Source organism: Scyliorhinus torazame, chromosome 3 (genome assembly GCF_047496885.1).
Source record: "Scyliorhinus torazame isolate Kashiwa2021f chromosome 3, sScyTor2.1, whole genome shotgun sequence".
In the NCBI taxonomy this organism is placed as follows: domain Eukaryota; kingdom Metazoa; phylum Chordata; class Chondrichthyes; order Carcharhiniformes; family Scyliorhinidae; genus Scyliorhinus; species Scyliorhinus torazame.
This window is the reverse complement of record NC_092709.1, coordinates 267,057,237-267,073,280: the sequence shown is the minus strand read 5'-3', so window position 1 is coordinate 267,073,280 and position 16,044 is coordinate 267,057,237. Positions and strand designations below refer to the sequence as shown.

The 16,044-nt window shown below is 45.5% G+C and overlaps 1 protein-coding gene across 1 annotated transcript in view; it reads right to left on the bottom strand.

Moving 5' to 3' along the window:
* dcaf12 (DDB1 and CUL4 associated factor 12) overlaps window positions 1-16,044 on the bottom strand; it is a 146,430-nt gene that overhangs the window by 21,318 nt on the left and 109,068 nt on the right. Inside the window, exons 5-6 of the mRNA XM_072497224.1 lie at window positions 10,831-11,024; window positions 3,167-3,232 (exon numbers count right to left, since the gene is read on the bottom strand). Of these exons, the coding sequence (XP_072353325.1) occupies window positions 3,167-3,232; window positions 10,831-11,024 (260 nt within the window). The remainder of the gene's footprint in view (window positions 1-3,166; window positions 3,233-10,830; window positions 11,025-16,044) is intronic.

Here is a 16,044-nt window from a genome sequence, read left to right as displayed (position 1 = left end):
CGGGAGTGCAGGAGGCGAAAGAGGCTGGAATTCTGGCCTTTGCGTCCCTGGTAGCCCGGCAAAGGATTCTCCTTCAGTGGAAAGATACGAGGCCCCCAAGCGTGGAATCCTGGATCAGCGATATGGCATAAATTGGAGAGGGTGAAATTCGCCTTGAGAGGGTCGGTACAAGGGCTCTTTAGGCGGTGGCAACCGTTGTTAGACTTCCTGGCAGAACGATAGACATTGGTCAATGGCAGCAGCAGCTCGGGGGGGTTTACTTTATTTTTGTTTATGTTATTTACACTGGAAGGGTCTGAGGGGGTGTGTACACCTGTTGTCTTAAGTCGGGGTGGTAATGTTAATTTATTATTTAGGCATGGGGGGGGGGGGTTTGGGGGGATTGCTTTTTTAGATTGTGTTTTGTACTTAACCCTGTTGGGTTCTTTTTTCTTTCTCATTTTGTTATTGATATTTTATGAAAACCTTTAATAAAAATTATTGTTTAAAAAACAAACATTCGCGACTCCTCAGATAATGAAGCAGTCCGTGCTTAGGCTGATAAGTGGCAAGTAACATTCGCACCACAAAAGTGGCAGGCAATGGCCATTTCCAACAAGAAAGAATCTAACAATCGCCCCGTGATATTGAATTACATTGCCATTGCTGAATTTCCCATCATCAACATCTTGGGATTACCATTGACCAGCAAGTGAACTATAAATACTGTGGCTACAAGAGGTCAAGAGGTTGGGAATTCAGCAGTGTGTAACTCCCCTATTAACTGTCCAAATCCTGTCCATCATCTCCATGGCACAAGTCAGGAGTGTGATCGAATACTCTCCACTTGCCTGGATGAGTAAAGCTCATCAGCACTCAAGAAGCTCAACATGATCCAGGACAAAGCAGCCTGCTTGATTGGCACCTATCCACCGTCTCCAACATGCACTTCATCCACCAATGCACAGTGGCAGCAGTACATACCATCTAAATGATGCATTGCAGCAACTCACCAAGGCTCTTTCAACAGCAACTTTCAAACTGGTAACCACGGCTACTCGGAGAACGAGGGAAGCAGATGCATGGGAACACCATCATTGGCAAGTTCCCCTCCAAGCCACACACCATCCTGACTTGGAGGTTATTGCTATTCCTTCATTGTCGCTGGGTTAAAATTCTGGAACTCCCGCTCTAACAGCACTGTCGGGTGCACCACATGGACTGCAGAGATTCAAGAAAGTAGCTCACCACCACCTCCTCCAGGGCAATTAGGGATGGACAATACAAATGCTAGCACAGCTGGCGATAGCCATTTCTCATTAGCCTTTTGGCTAAGGTGAGCTTGAGGTCAGGTGTAATGCCTGGATCTGGTATGTCTGTCTTGTGGGGGCCATGAATTGGATTCAATTTTAATTGTTTTTTGGAGCAGGCAAGGAGCTGGATTCGGGGTTTGCCCCTGTCCACACTGAGCTCTGGCTTTGTAACTCTGATAAAGTAATAATAAAAAAAGAATCCAAGATTTTACAGCAGAGCATTTGGAAAACAGTGGCTGGATCGGACAGATTCAGCATTGATCTATGAAGGGGAAACCATGCTTGACAAATCTACTGGAATTCTTCGAGCATGTAACCAGTAGAGATGATGAGGAAGTACCAGTGGATGTGGTATATTTGGACTTTCAGAAGGCTTTTGACAAAGTAGTGCACAAGAGATTAGTGTGTAAAATTAAAGCGCATGAGATTATGAGTAGTGTACTGAGATGGATAGAAAACTGGTTGGCAGATAGGAAACAAAGAGTAGGAATTAACGTGTTTTTTTCAAATTGGCAGGCAGTGACTAGTGGGGTACTGCAGGGATCGGTGCTCGGAACCCAGCTATTCACAATATATATTAATGATTTAGATGAGGGAACAAAATGTAACATCTCTAAACTTGCGGATGACACCAAGTTGGGTGGGAGGGTGAGATGTGAGGAGGATGCAGAGATCTTTCAGTGTGGTTTGGACAAGTTAAATGAGTGGACAAATGAATGGCAGATGTAATATAATTTGGATAAATGCGAGGTTTTCAACTTTGGTAGCAAAAACAATACTATTATTTGAATGGCCATAAATTAGGAGAGGGGAATGTGCAACAAGACCTGGGTGACCTCGTACACCAGTCACTGAAGGTAAGCATGTGGCAAAGGCGGCAAATGGTAGCGAGGGATTCGAGCACAGGAGCAGGAATGTCTTGCTGCAATTATGCAGGACCTTGATGAGGCCACACCAATATAGTAGGTGCAGTCTTGATCTCCTTATCTGAGGAAGGATGTTCTTGCTCTAGAGGGAGTGCAGAGACGGTTTAGCAGACTGATTCCTGGGATGGCGGGACTGACATATGAGAAGAGATTGAATCGGTTAGGATTGTATTTGCTGGAGTTCAGAAGAATGAGGGGTAGGAAGGCACAGTGGCGCAGTTGTTAGCACTGCTGCCTCATGGCCCCGAGGGCCCGGGCTTGATCCCAGCCCCTGGTTACTATCTGTGTGGAGTTTGCACATTTTCCCAGTGTCTGCGTGTGTCTCACCCCCACAACCCAAAAAGATGCGCAGTGTAGGTGGATTGGCCATGCTAAATTGCCCCTCAATTGCAAAAAAAGAATTGGGTACACTAAATTTATTTTTTTTAAAGAATGGGGGGGGGGGGGGGGGGGGGGGGGGGAAGAGAAATCTCGTAGAAACCTATAAAATTCTAACAGGACTAGACAGGATAGATGCAGGTAAGATGTTCCCGATGGTGGGTGTGTCCAGACCCAGGAGTCACAGTCTGAGGATGCTGGATAAACCATTTAAGACAGAGATGAAGAGAAATTTCTTCACCCAGAGAATTTGTTACCACAGGAAGTAGTTGAGGCCAAAACATTGTATGTTTTAAAGAACCAGTTAGATATAGCAATTAGGGCAAAGGGGAACAAAGGATATGGGGCTAAACGGGATTAGGCTGTTGAGTTGGATGATCAACCATGATCATAATAAATGGTGGAGCAGGCTCAAAGGGTCAAATGGCCTCATGCTCCTATTTCAATGTTTCAAGATGTACAGCAACCGGTAACGTAACAGGCTCACATATGACAGTTAAGTAAATTTTTAAATATATATTTCACTAGTTGTTTTGCAGCTGTTTTCAATTTTAGTAAAGTAAATATTACCTTTGATAAATTGTCCTCTGCTTTCCATAAATGAAAGTAACCATCAAGAGATACTGCTCCAAGTTCCTGTTAAACAACAGACAAATTTGAGAATAAATCAAAGTCTATGTTGAATTGTTTCATTTGTCAGATGTTCAAACTAGACTTTAATTCAATCACATTAAACTCAACTTATTTCATATAAATCAGTATGACAAAATAAATGTAAGAATATAAAAGCAGGACTTTTTTTTAAGCAAAGGTGTGAAACTAGTAAATGTTGATGTGAAAATGACATGGGTTTGCCGGTATAAGGAACAAATGTTAGCATGCAGGTAGGTACAACTGTGGAGCACCCGCGAGTCGGAGAGCACCGTGCATAGCACGTATAGAGAGGTGGTTACACCGCAGGCAGGAAGGGAATGGGTGACCACCAGACAGAGCAAGAGAGCAAGGCAGGTAGTGCAGGAATCTCCTGTGGCCATTCCCCTGCAGAACAGATATAGCGCTTTGGATACTGTTGAGGGGAATGGTCTCTCAGGGGAAAACAGCAACAGCCAAACTCGTGGCACCACGGTTGGTTCTGCTGCAGAGGGGAGGGGTGATAAGTGTGACAGTGCAATAGTTATAGGGGATTCAATTGTAAGGGGAATAGACAGGCGTTTCTGTGGCCGCAAACGATACTCCAGGATGGTATGTTGCCTCCCTGGTGCTAGGGTCAAGGATGTCTCGGAGCAGGCACAGGACATTCTGGAGGGAGAGGGTGAACAGCCAGTGGTTGTGGTACACAACGGTACAAACGACATAGGTAAAAAAAGGGATGAGGTCCTAAAAGCAGAATACAGGGAGCTAGGAAGGAAGTTAAGAAATCGGACCTCGAAGGTAGTGATCTCAGGATTACTACCGGTGCTACGTGCTAGTCAAGAGTAGAAATGACAGGGTATATAGGATGAATACGTGGCTGAAGGTATGGTGTCAGGGAGTGGGTTTCAGATTCCTGGGGCATTGGGACCGGTTCATCGTAGGAGACCAGCAGTTTGTAATCATGAAATCTGAAACTCGCAAAATGGACGTCTTCAATACGAGAAATTTCATATCTCTTCTGGAATGCGTCCTCGAAGTGAGTAGAAGGGATAGATTTGTTGTTAACGGAGGAGGTCTGGGTAGGATCAAGTTTAAAGCTACAGACTGTTCTGTTTTTAAACCAGTGACAAAATGGGTTTTTGACAGATCTTTTAAATGGTTTAAAACCCAGGCTGTTATCTTTATCACTTCAACTCCAAGCTGTTTGGTGCTTAATGAGTTAAGTTGTATTACACTGTGTTTACCATGAGGTTCGTTGCTCAACCCAATAGACTTTTCTTATTTAAAAATCTCACAAGTCTATTAAAGCTGCCATGAGAGGCTTTTGGATCGGGGCCAGCAGCATTTTGTTGCCATTCAATGAGATCCTGGTAGATCTTTTGTGATCTCAGCTCCACTTTCCCTCCCGAACACCATAACCCTTTATTCCCTAATTCTTCAAAAAACTATCTATCTTTATTTTGAAAACATTTAATGAAGGTCACCGCATTATAGGAAGGATGTGGAAGCATTGGAATGGGTGCAGAGGAGATTTACCAGAATGTTGCCTGGTATGGAGGGAAGATCTTATGAGGAAAGGCTGAGGGACTTGAGGCTGTTTTTGTTCGAGAGAAGGTTAAGAGGTGACTTAATTGAGGCATACAAGATGATCAGAGGATTGGATAGGGTGGACAGTGAGAGCCTTTTTCCTCGGATGGTGATGTCTAGCACAAGGGGGCATAGCTTTAAATTGAGGGGAGATAGATATAGGACAGATGTCAAGAGGTAGGTTCTTTACTCAGAGAGTAGTAAGGGCGTGGAATGCCCTGCCTGCAACAGTAATGGACTCGCCAACACTAAGGGCATTCAAATGGTCATTGGATAGACATATGGACGATAAGGGAATAGTGTAGATGGGCTTTAGAGTGGTTTCACAGGTCGGCGCAAGATCAAGGGCCGAAGGGCCTGTACTGCACTGTAATGTTCTATGTTCTAAGGAGCCTTAACTGCTTCACTGGGCAGGGAATGCCATAGACTCACAACCCTTTGGGTGAAGAAGTTCCTCCTAAGCTCAGTCTTAAATCTACTTCCCGTTATTTTGAGGCTATGCCCCCTAGTTCTGCTTTCACCCGCCAGTGGAAACAATCTCCCCGCATCTATCCCATCTATTCCCTTCATAATTATATATGTTTTTATAAGATCGCCCCGCATCCTTCTAAATTCCAACGAGTACAGTCCCAGTCTACTCAACCTCTCCTTGTAATCCAACCTCCTCAACTCTGGGATTAACCTCATGAATTTCCTCTGCACATCCTCTAGCGCCAGTACATCCTTTCTCAGGTAAGGAGACCAAAACTGAACACAATACTCCAGGTGTGGCCTCACTAACATCGTATACAATTGCAGCATAACCTCCCCAATCTTAAACTCCATCCCTCTAGCAATGAAGGACAAAACTCCATTCGCCTTCTTAATCACCTGTTGCACCTGTAAACCAACTTTTTGCGACTCATGCACTAGCACACCCAGGTCTCTCTGCACAGCAGCATGTTTTAATATTTTATCATTTAAATAATAATCCCTTTTGCTGTTATTCCTACCAAAATGGATAACCTCACATTTGTCAACATTGTATCCCATCTGCCAGACTCTAGCCCATTCACTTAGCCTATCCAAATCCCTCTGCAGACTTCCAGTATCCTCTGCACTTTTTGTTTTACCATTCATCTTAGTGTCGTCTGCAAACTTGGACACATTGCACTTGGTCCCCAACTCCAAATCATCTATGTAAATTGTGAACAATTGTGGAACCAACACTGATCCCTGAGGGGCACCACTAGTTACTGATTGCCAACCAGAGAAATACTCATTAATCCCCACTCTTTGCTTTCTATTAATTAACCAATCCTCTATCCATGCTACTACTTTAACCTTAACGCCATGCATCATTATCTTATACAGCAACATTTTGTGTGGCACCTTGTCAAAAGCTTTCTGGAAATCCAGATATACCACATCCATTGGCTCCCCGTTATCTACCGCACCTGGTATTGTCCTCAAAAAATTCCACTAAACCAGTTAGGCACGACCTGCCCTTTATGGAACCCGTGCTGCGTCTGTCCAATGGAACAATTTCCATCCAAATGCCTCGCTATTTCTTCCTTGATGATAGATTCAGCAGCAGGCCAGCAGCACGGTTCAATTCCTGTACCAGCCTCCCCGAACAGGCGCCGGAATGTGGCGACTAGGGGCTTTTCACAGTAACTTCATTTGAAGCCTGCTTGTGACAATAAGCGATTTTCATTTTTCATTTCCAGCATGTTCCCTACTACCGAAGTGGTGTCACGTTTGCTAATTTCCAATCCGCCAGGACCACCCCAGAGTCTAGTGAACTTTGGTAAATTATCACGAGTGTATTTGCAATTTCCCTAGCCATCTCTTAGTACCCTGGGATGCATTCCGTAAGGGCCAGACTGGTCTACCTTTAGCCCCATTAGCTTTTCATCACTACGTCCTTAGTGATAACAATCGTCTCAAGGTCCTCACCTGTCATAACGTCATTTCCATCAGTCACTGGCATGTTATTTGTGTCTTCCACTGTGAAGACCGACCCAAAAAACCTGTACCGAGTTGATGGCGCAAATCATTGTGAATGACTATGATTTGGTGGCCATTACTGAAACATGGTTAAAGGATGGTCACGACTGGGAGCTAAATATCCACGGGTATCAAACTATTTGGAAGGACAGTGTGGATGGTAAGGGAGGTGGTGTAGCTCTGTTATTTAAGGATGACATCCAGGCAGTAGTGAGGGATGACATCGGTGCTGTGGAGGATAAGGTTGAATCCATTTGGGTAGAAATCAGGAATAGTAGCGTGAAAAAGTTACTGATAGGAGTAGTCTATAGGTCACCAAATAGTAACATTACGGTGTGGTGGACAATAAACAAAGAAATAACTGATGTATGTAGAAATGGTACAGCAGTTATCATGGGGGATTTTAATCTACATGTCGATTGGTTTAACCAGGTCGGGCAAGGCAGTCTTGAGGAGGAGTTTATAGAATGTACCTGCGATAGTTTCCTAGAACAGTATGTAATGGAACCTACGAGGGAACAAGCGATCCTAGATGTGGTCCTGTGAAATGAGACAGGATTGATTAATGATCTCATAGTTGGGGATCCTCTCGGAAGGAGTGATCACAATATGATGGAATTTAAAATACAGATGGAGGGTGAGACGGTAAAATCAAACACTAGTGTTTTGTGCTTAAACAAAGGAGATTACAACGGGATACGAGAAGTGCTGGCTAAGGTAGGCCTGGGAGCAAAGACTTTATGGTGAAACAGTTGAAGAACAGTGAAGAACCTTCCAAGCGATTTTTCACAGTACTCAGCTTATACCAACAAAAAGGAAGGACGGTAGAAAGAGGGAAAATCGACCGTGGATATCTAAGGAAATAAGGGAGAGTATCAAATTGAAGGAAAAAGCATACAAAGTGGCAAAGATTAGTGGGAGACTAGAGGTTTGGGAAATCTTTAGGGGGCAACAGAAAGCTACTAAAAAAGCTATAAAGAGTAAGGTAGATACGAGAGTAAACTTGCTCAGAATATAAAAACAGATAGTAAAAGTTTCTACAAATACCTGAAACAAATAAAGAGTGGCTCAGGTAAATATTGGTCCTTTAGAGGATGAGAAGGGAGATTTAATAATGGGAGATGAGGAAATGGCTGAGGAACTGAACAGGTTTTTTGGGTCGGTCTTCACAGTGGAAGACACAAATAACATGCCAGTGACTGATGGAAATGAGGCAATGACAGGGGAGGACCTTGAGACGATTGTTATCACTAAGGAGGTAGTGATGGGCAAGCTAATGGGGCTAAAGGTAGACAAGTCTGTCCCTTTACGGAATGCATCCCAGGTACTAAAAAAGAGATGGCTAGGGAAATTGCAAATGCACTCGTGATAATTTACCAAATTGGACCTAAATTTTATTTACGACTGATCGATGTCTTCCAAACATTCTTGCTGAAAGAAGCAAGAAAATATATCAATGATCGGGTCAGTGATTAAATCTTTTACTCAGCAGAGGATCTCCTAATCTGTATGTGAAGGTCAAAAGACAAACCATCAGGCATAACAAAATAGGATGTTCTGGATTTTCAATGCAGGGTGATGAAGGTACAAATTCTTCTTCCCACCTTTCAGACAAACCTGAACTAGGGCAGCAGGCTATAATATAAAGATCCCTGGAAACATCGTCTTGGGAACTGCGTCAACAGCTTGTCCTTTTTTGTCAACAGCTCATCAACTTTTAAATTTTTTTTATAAGGGGCAATTTATCATGGCCAATTGACCTATCCTGCACATCTTTGGATTGTGGGCCGTGAGACCCACGGGGAGAATGTCCAAACTCCATACGAACCCGGGTCCTCAGCACTGTGAGGCAGCAGTGCGAACAACTGCACCGCTGTGCCGCCCCAATAACCCATCAACTTTACTTGAGAATTGGGGCCAAATCCTCCTCTGGGCTGGTCAAACCTGACCTGCACACAATTGCACACCCATCAATGTATCATTTCAAATCCCATTCTTTGTTCACACTGGGGTTAGGATTGCAGTGCAGGTTGTGAGCCGCACTGGAGTGCATGATGTTGGAGTGAGGAGGGGGCGGCTGGATTAGAAAGCCAGCCTTAGTTTTCCACCGTATCCCAGCTCCCAGTGTTGAAGGATCACTCAACTTCACTTCCCTCTCCCTCAGGCTAGCCAATGCCCCTTTCGATCACCCAAGCCAGCTCTATGCCCTCAAGTATCTTCCATGCCCTCTCAGATCATCCAAGTCATCGCTACACCCATGTATTCTCCATAGCCGCTTACCCACGATATAATCTGTACAGTCCTCAAATTCCAAGCATTATCAGTAGAAAATAGTTTACATTCTTGGGGGGGGGGGGAAGAGAAAGAAAAGATAGAATGGGAATTAACCTCCCACTCTCGAATAAAAGCCCCAATGCCAGTTACAGAAAAATGCATTCTAAAATGTTGAAATAAAGCTTGCAATATTTGTAATCATATTAGCTTGAATCAACAAACCAGAAAACTCAGAGACAATACGTTAAAAATATCATGCATTCTCAATTAAATGGAACACCTGTGCTGAAACCCATTAACATTAGAAACTCAGCCAAGCATTGATAATGACCACTATAGTCCACACATGTAAAGGAAGAAACAGAGGTGCTCATTTAAATTTCAACGCAAAGTCCCTGTCAATCATTGAGAGGTGGTTAGGTATTTTTGAAGTGCAGAACTTTCTTTCCAGTATCAAAACTAGTTTTATTTAAAAAAGGTCAGCCAGAGACATTTATATCACAGCAGAATGACAATAGCGCAGCTATTTTACAATATTTTTCACTGCGTTATGGTGCTTTCTCCATTGGAAAAGCACTTTAATCCATGTGAACAAATTCACAAGGCTTGTCAATGTCAGGGTCAACTTACCTTTAAAGGACAGATCCCTAATATGAAGCGCTCTATTAAAATTGCATCTACACTACACTCACTACACTCACTACACTACAACATCGAAACATGACTTTTGGAGTTGAGAAAATATTTCACACTCAGCCGTCAGAATATGCCAGACTCCTCAGCATGCTTTCAATTTTCTTCACGAGTTCTGGCTTACTTCTAATGGTCTTCAAATATCCCGCACTGCCAGTCAAAAATATGGTGCCCAAGCTCTGTGGGGCCAGGTGTGAAGCTTTGCCCAGTAGCCATTCCAAACCTGCTTAAGGCCCAACGAAAAATGGCTCAAGGTCAGGGATGCAGAGGAAAATCAGATTTCCTCAAAAAAAAGTCACGCTACTCAGGCACCTAAAAGCAACTCTGCACCCAGATGAAAACTTGGGTGTTTATTATTTTTTTTAAAAAAGATCGAACCCGGGTCCTCAATTCCATAGGTAGCAGTGCTAACCGCTGCGCCACCGTGCCGCCCAAAAGCTTGGGGTTTATTGAACTAATTTCAAAACTATTCAACTGCTAGAATAAGGTAATGCAGCAAGTTGAACTTCAACAATCATCACGTGGTAGGATGGAAATTTGGAATAACCTAATAATCTTTATTTGTGTCACAAGTAGACTTACATAAACACTGCAATGAGTTACTGTGAAAATCCCCTCGTCGCCACACTACAGCGCCTGTTCGGGTACAGTGTGGGAGAATTCAAAATGTCCAATTCACCTAACAAGCACGTCTTTTTGGGACTTGTGGGAGGTAACTGAAGCACCCGGAGGAAACCCACGCAGACATGGAGAGAACATGTAGACTCCACACAGACAATAACCCAAGGCAGGAATTGAACCCGGGTCCCTGATGCTGTAAAGCAACAGTGCCAACTACTGTGCTACTGTGATTTATGATTCCTCATAGCTAGCAGTATTATAAATAAGGACCAGTAGTTTGGAAAAACCTGGAGGTGCATTAGGCACTTACAAATGGCTTGTCGTAAGAATAGCAGTATCATACTCTTGGGAATAGCAAATGGTACAAAAGATTCAAAAAGGAAAAAACCTTGCCAACTACTCCAGAAAAAAGGCTAAATGGACATTTTGAAACTTACCTTGCTGTTATTGTTAAAAGCCAAAGCTCTCACTTTGCAGTTGTAGGGGCTTGTATATTCCTTGGGAATATCCTTCAAAGCCTTGTGCGTTATGTGGGTGTAACTGGGGACTCGGGTGGGATCCATGCTTGTGTCAGTCTGGCATAGCACTTCTTCAGTCACTTCCCATAGCCCCATTGAACCATCCCTAGAACCTGTAGGATTAAAAATAGAGCCTTGTGATCTTTGCATTTTGGGATTTTTGGTCATTTTTCCACAAAAGATTTTGGAAAACAGTTGTGTTACATTTAAGGACCATGTTTTAAAGCAGAATGTATTAATGCAAATTTTAAGAAGATATGGAGCAGGATTTTTCAGGTGCTGGGGTTTCTCATCCTGCCACCTGGGTGGAGGCCCTGCTTCAGAGAACCACCAGCCAATCATGCTGGTTAATCCGATTATCTGGCAGCTCTGTCGTCCCAACATGTCAGCAGCTGCAAGTGACTGGGACTAGGAATGCAAACAGTCCCCAGATTCTAAGTCTCAGGGGCCAGGACCAGCTAAGTATAAGCCGGGAGGTGAGTGAGTGGGAAAGAAGGGTGGGTGGTCTTGATGATGGAGAAGTCATGGGGAAAGGAAGCACCCTCAGTGGAGACCATGAGTGGGCATCGGAGTATTTCTAGTATGATATAATTTTATTAAATAATTAATTAGGATAGGACTCACGCTAAGGCATTGATCTTCATTCAGGTGGAACATATACTCAGTCCATCATAACTGGCTTATTGTAATATGCTCCTAATTTCAACACTATTTGCAAGTATCGGCAAAACATCAAGTTCACATATTTCAGGTCAAATTCAATTGGATTTGGTTATGACACGATGTTCAGACCCTTTAAGAGAGCTTTAAACTAGAGGAGAATCAGGATTCAAAATCACTTCATAGCAAAGACACTTAAAGCAGTGGTTTGCAAACTGGGGTCTGCAGAGACCTGCCAGGTGTTCTGAAACACAGTGGCAAACCACAGCTGAGCGACCACCCTGGAGATGCTTGGTAAGAGTAGGCCAGAGAGTGGTGTCCGGAGCTGCTTTTCTCCCTGTGCACTCATGTTTCATCCCTTGTCAAGCCTCACGTTCTCCACCTTCCAATGGCTCCCTTTGTATGCTCCAAAAGTATGCTGTCAGTGGAGGGGATAGGGTGTGTGTGGGGGGGGGGGGGGAGGAGGAGGAGAGAAAGAGAGATTGTTTGAGGTGTATTTCTGCTGGGGGGGGGGGGGGGGGGGGGGGGTGGTAACTGTTAGTGCTGTTGTTTGTAATTTTTGATATTGATGTTGAGGTTGTTTTTTTTGTATATTTTTTGACATAAAAAGTTAAACAATATATTTTTAAAAAATCTCTCCCCTGGCTCTTGCTCTGTCTGGTTTCACTGTTGTCATGATGTGCTTCTCCATTGCTCCTGCTTTCCTGCTGCTCATCTATCCCGATGCCTTTATTTTGTCCCTGAAATGCCAACACCCGCGCCCCAATTCCCGCTTCTGGAGAAGGCATCACGAAGCACTCACTTTTCTCAAATTTAACTTGTAGCCTGAAAAGACCTCAAATCTAGTAAGCAGTCCCACTATAACCCCCATTGAAAAGTCTGGGTTGGAGGTATACATCAACACGTCATCAGCATACAGGGACACCAGAAAAGGGGGGGGGGAAAGACATGGGCACCTCTGCCTGGTTCCCCTATGCAATAGAAAGTACCCCGACATCATCTCACTTCTGCACACACACGCTATTGGATCCTTATAAAACAATTTCACCCATGCCACAAACCTGGGCCCAATCCCAAACCTTTCCAGCATTGCAATTAAATAGCTCCACTCCACACAGTCAAAAACCTTTGTCGCATCCAGCACCACCACCATCTTCAATTCCCTCCCCATTGCCAGAGAAAGCACCAGTTTCTTTTAATTTTTAATATAAATATATTTTATTTTAAATTTTTTGGCCAAACAAAACAATAAAGGTTTTCCTTTTTTCAACAATAAAACAGTATAAATAACAGTGGCCGTTTTAACAAATAAGTAAATAATATATAAATTAAACGGCAACTGCCACGTCAAAAATAATAACTCTCCAAAAATAAAATCAAGCAATTCAATATACATAACCTGGTACAAATATCTATACACAAACATCCCTGAGGACCCACCCGGGCCCTCCCCCCTGGGTTGCTGCTGCTACCTTCCCATTTCCTTTATCGTTCTGCGAGGTAGTCAATGAACGGTTGCCACCGCCTGGTGAACCCTTGAGCCGAACCCCTTAGTGCGAACTTTATCCGTTCTAGTTTTATAAACCCTGCCATGTCATTTATCCAGGTCTCCACGCCCGGGGGTTTGGCTTCCTTCCACATAAGCAATATCCTTCGCCGGGCTACTAGGGACGCAAAGGCCAAAACATCAGCCTCTCTCGCCTCCTGCACTCCCGGCCCTTCTGCAACCCCAAATATAGCCAACCCCCAGCCTGGCTCGACCCGGACCCCCACCACCTTCGAAAGCACCTTTGCCACCCCCTCCCAGAACCCCTGCAGTGCCGGGCATGACCAAAACATGTGGGTGTGGTTTGCTGGGCTTCTCGAGCATCTCCCACACCTATCCTCTACCCCGAAAAATTTACTGAGCCTTGCTCCGGTCATATGCGCCCTGTGCAAAACCTTGAATTGTATCAGGCTTAGCCTGGCGCACGAGGACGACGAGTTTACCCTACGTAGGGCATCAGCCCACAGCCCCTCCTCAATCTCTTCCCCCAGCTCTTCTTCCCATTTTCCCTTCAGCTCATCCACCATGATCTCCCCCTCGTCCCTCATTTCCCTGTATATATCCGACACCCTACCATCCCCCACCCATGTCCCTGAGATCACTCTATCTTGAATCTCCTGCATCGGGAGCTGCGGGAATTCCCTCACCTGCTGCCTCGCAAAAGCCCTCAGTTGCATGTATCAAAATTCATTCCCTTGGGGCAACCCATATTTTTCCGTCAGCGCTCCCAGACTCGCAAACGTTCCGTCCAAGAACAGATCTCAGTTGCACAACCCCAGCTCTCTGCCATGCTCCAAATCCCCCATCCATTCTCCCCGGGACAAACCTATGGTTATTTCTTATCGGGGACCGCACCGAGGCTCCAGTCCTTCCCCTATGTCGTCTCCACTGCCCCCAAATTTTTAGTGTTGCCACCACCACTGGACTTGTGGTGTATTTCTTCGGGGAGAACGGCAACGGCGCCGTCACCATTGCTTGTAGGCTGGTTCCCTTGCAGGACGCCATCTCCAGTCTCTTCCACGCCGCTCCCTCCCCTTTTCCCATCCACTTACACACCATTGAGATATTGGCAGCCCAGTAGTATTCACTTAGGCTCGGTAATGCCAGCCCCCCCTATCCCTGCTACGCTGCAAGAACCCCCCTCCTCACTCTCGGGGTCTTCCCGGCCCACACAAAACTCATGACACTTTTCTCAATTCTCTTGAAAAAAAGCCTTTGTGACCATCACCGGAAGGCACTGAAACACAAAGAGGAATCTCGGGAGGACTACTATTTTGACCGCCTGCACCCTATCCACCAGTGACAGGGGCACCATGTCCCATCTCTTAAAATCCTCCTCCATCTGTTCCACCAATCTTGTTAAATTAAGCCGATGTAAGGTTCCCCAACTCCTGGCTATCTGAATCCCTAAGTACCGGAAATCTCTTGTTACCTTCCTCAGCGGTAAGTCATCTATTCCCCTGCTCTGCTCCCCCGGATGCACCACGAACAACTCATTCTTACCCATATTCAATTTGCACCCCGAAAATTCCCCAAACTCCCCGAGTGTCTGCATTATCTCAGGCATCCCCTCCACTGGGTCCGCAACATACAGCAATAAATCATCTGCATACAAGGATACCCGGTGTTCTTCTCCTCCCCTGAGCACTCCCCTCCACTTCCTGGAGCCCCTCAGTGCTATGGCCAGGGGCTCAATCGCCAATGCAAACAGTAACGGAGACAGGGGACACCCCTGCCTCGTCCCTCTATGAAAACGGAAGTAATCAGACCTCTGTCTGTTCGTGACCACGCTCGCCACCGGGGCCCTATACAGCAGCTGTACCCATCCGATATACCCTTCTCCAAAACCAAATCTCCTCAGCACCTCCCACAGATAATCCCACTCCACTCTATCAAATGTTTTCTCGGCGCCCATCGCCACCACTATCTCTGCCTCCCCCTCTGGTGGGGGCATCATCATTACCCCTAGCAACCTCCGTATGTTCGTGTTCAGCTGACTCCCCTTAACGAACCCAGTTTGATCCTCGTGGACCACCCCCGGGACACAGTCCTCTATCCTCGTCGCCATCACCTTGGCCAGGAGCTTAGCATCTACATTTAAAAGGGAAATGGGCCTGTAGGACCCACACTGCAGCAGATCTTTTTCCTTCTTCAAAAGGAGCGATATCGTTGCCTCCGACATAGTCGGGGGCAGCTGCCCCCTTTCCCTAGCCTCATTAAAGGTTCTCGTCAAAAGCGGGGCCAGTAAGTCCATATACTTCCTATAAAATTCCACCGGGAATCCATCCGGTCCCGGGGCCTTCCCCGCCTGCATGCTCCCAATCCCTTTTACCACCTCCTCCATCTCAATCTGTGCTCCCAGTCCCGCCCTCTCCTGCTCCTCCACCTTAGGGAATTACAGCTGATCCAAGAAACACATCATTCCCTCCTTCCCTTCCGGGGGCGGAGCCTTATATAACCTCTCATAAAATGCCTTGAACACCCCGTTCACTCTCTCCGCTCCCCGTTCCATCTCTCCCTCCTCATCTCTCACCCCACCTATCTCCCTCGCTGCGCCCCTCTTCCTCAATTGGTGGGCCAGTAGCCGACTCGCCTTCTCTCCATACTCATACTGTACACCCTGTGCCCTCCTCCACTGTGCCTCTGCCTTACCCGTGGTCAGCAGGTCAAATTCCACATGTAGCCTTTGTCTTTCCCGGTACAGTCCCTCCTTCAGTGCCTCCGCATATTGCCTGTCCACCCTCAAAAGTTCTTTCAGCAATCGCTCCCTTTCTTTACCCTCTTGCTTCCCTTTATGTGCCCTTATGGATATCAGTTCCCCTCTAACCACCGCCTTCAACGCCTCCCAGACCACTCCCACCTGAACCTCTCCATTGTCATTAAGCTCCAAGTACCTTTCGATGCACCCCCTCACCCTTAAACATACC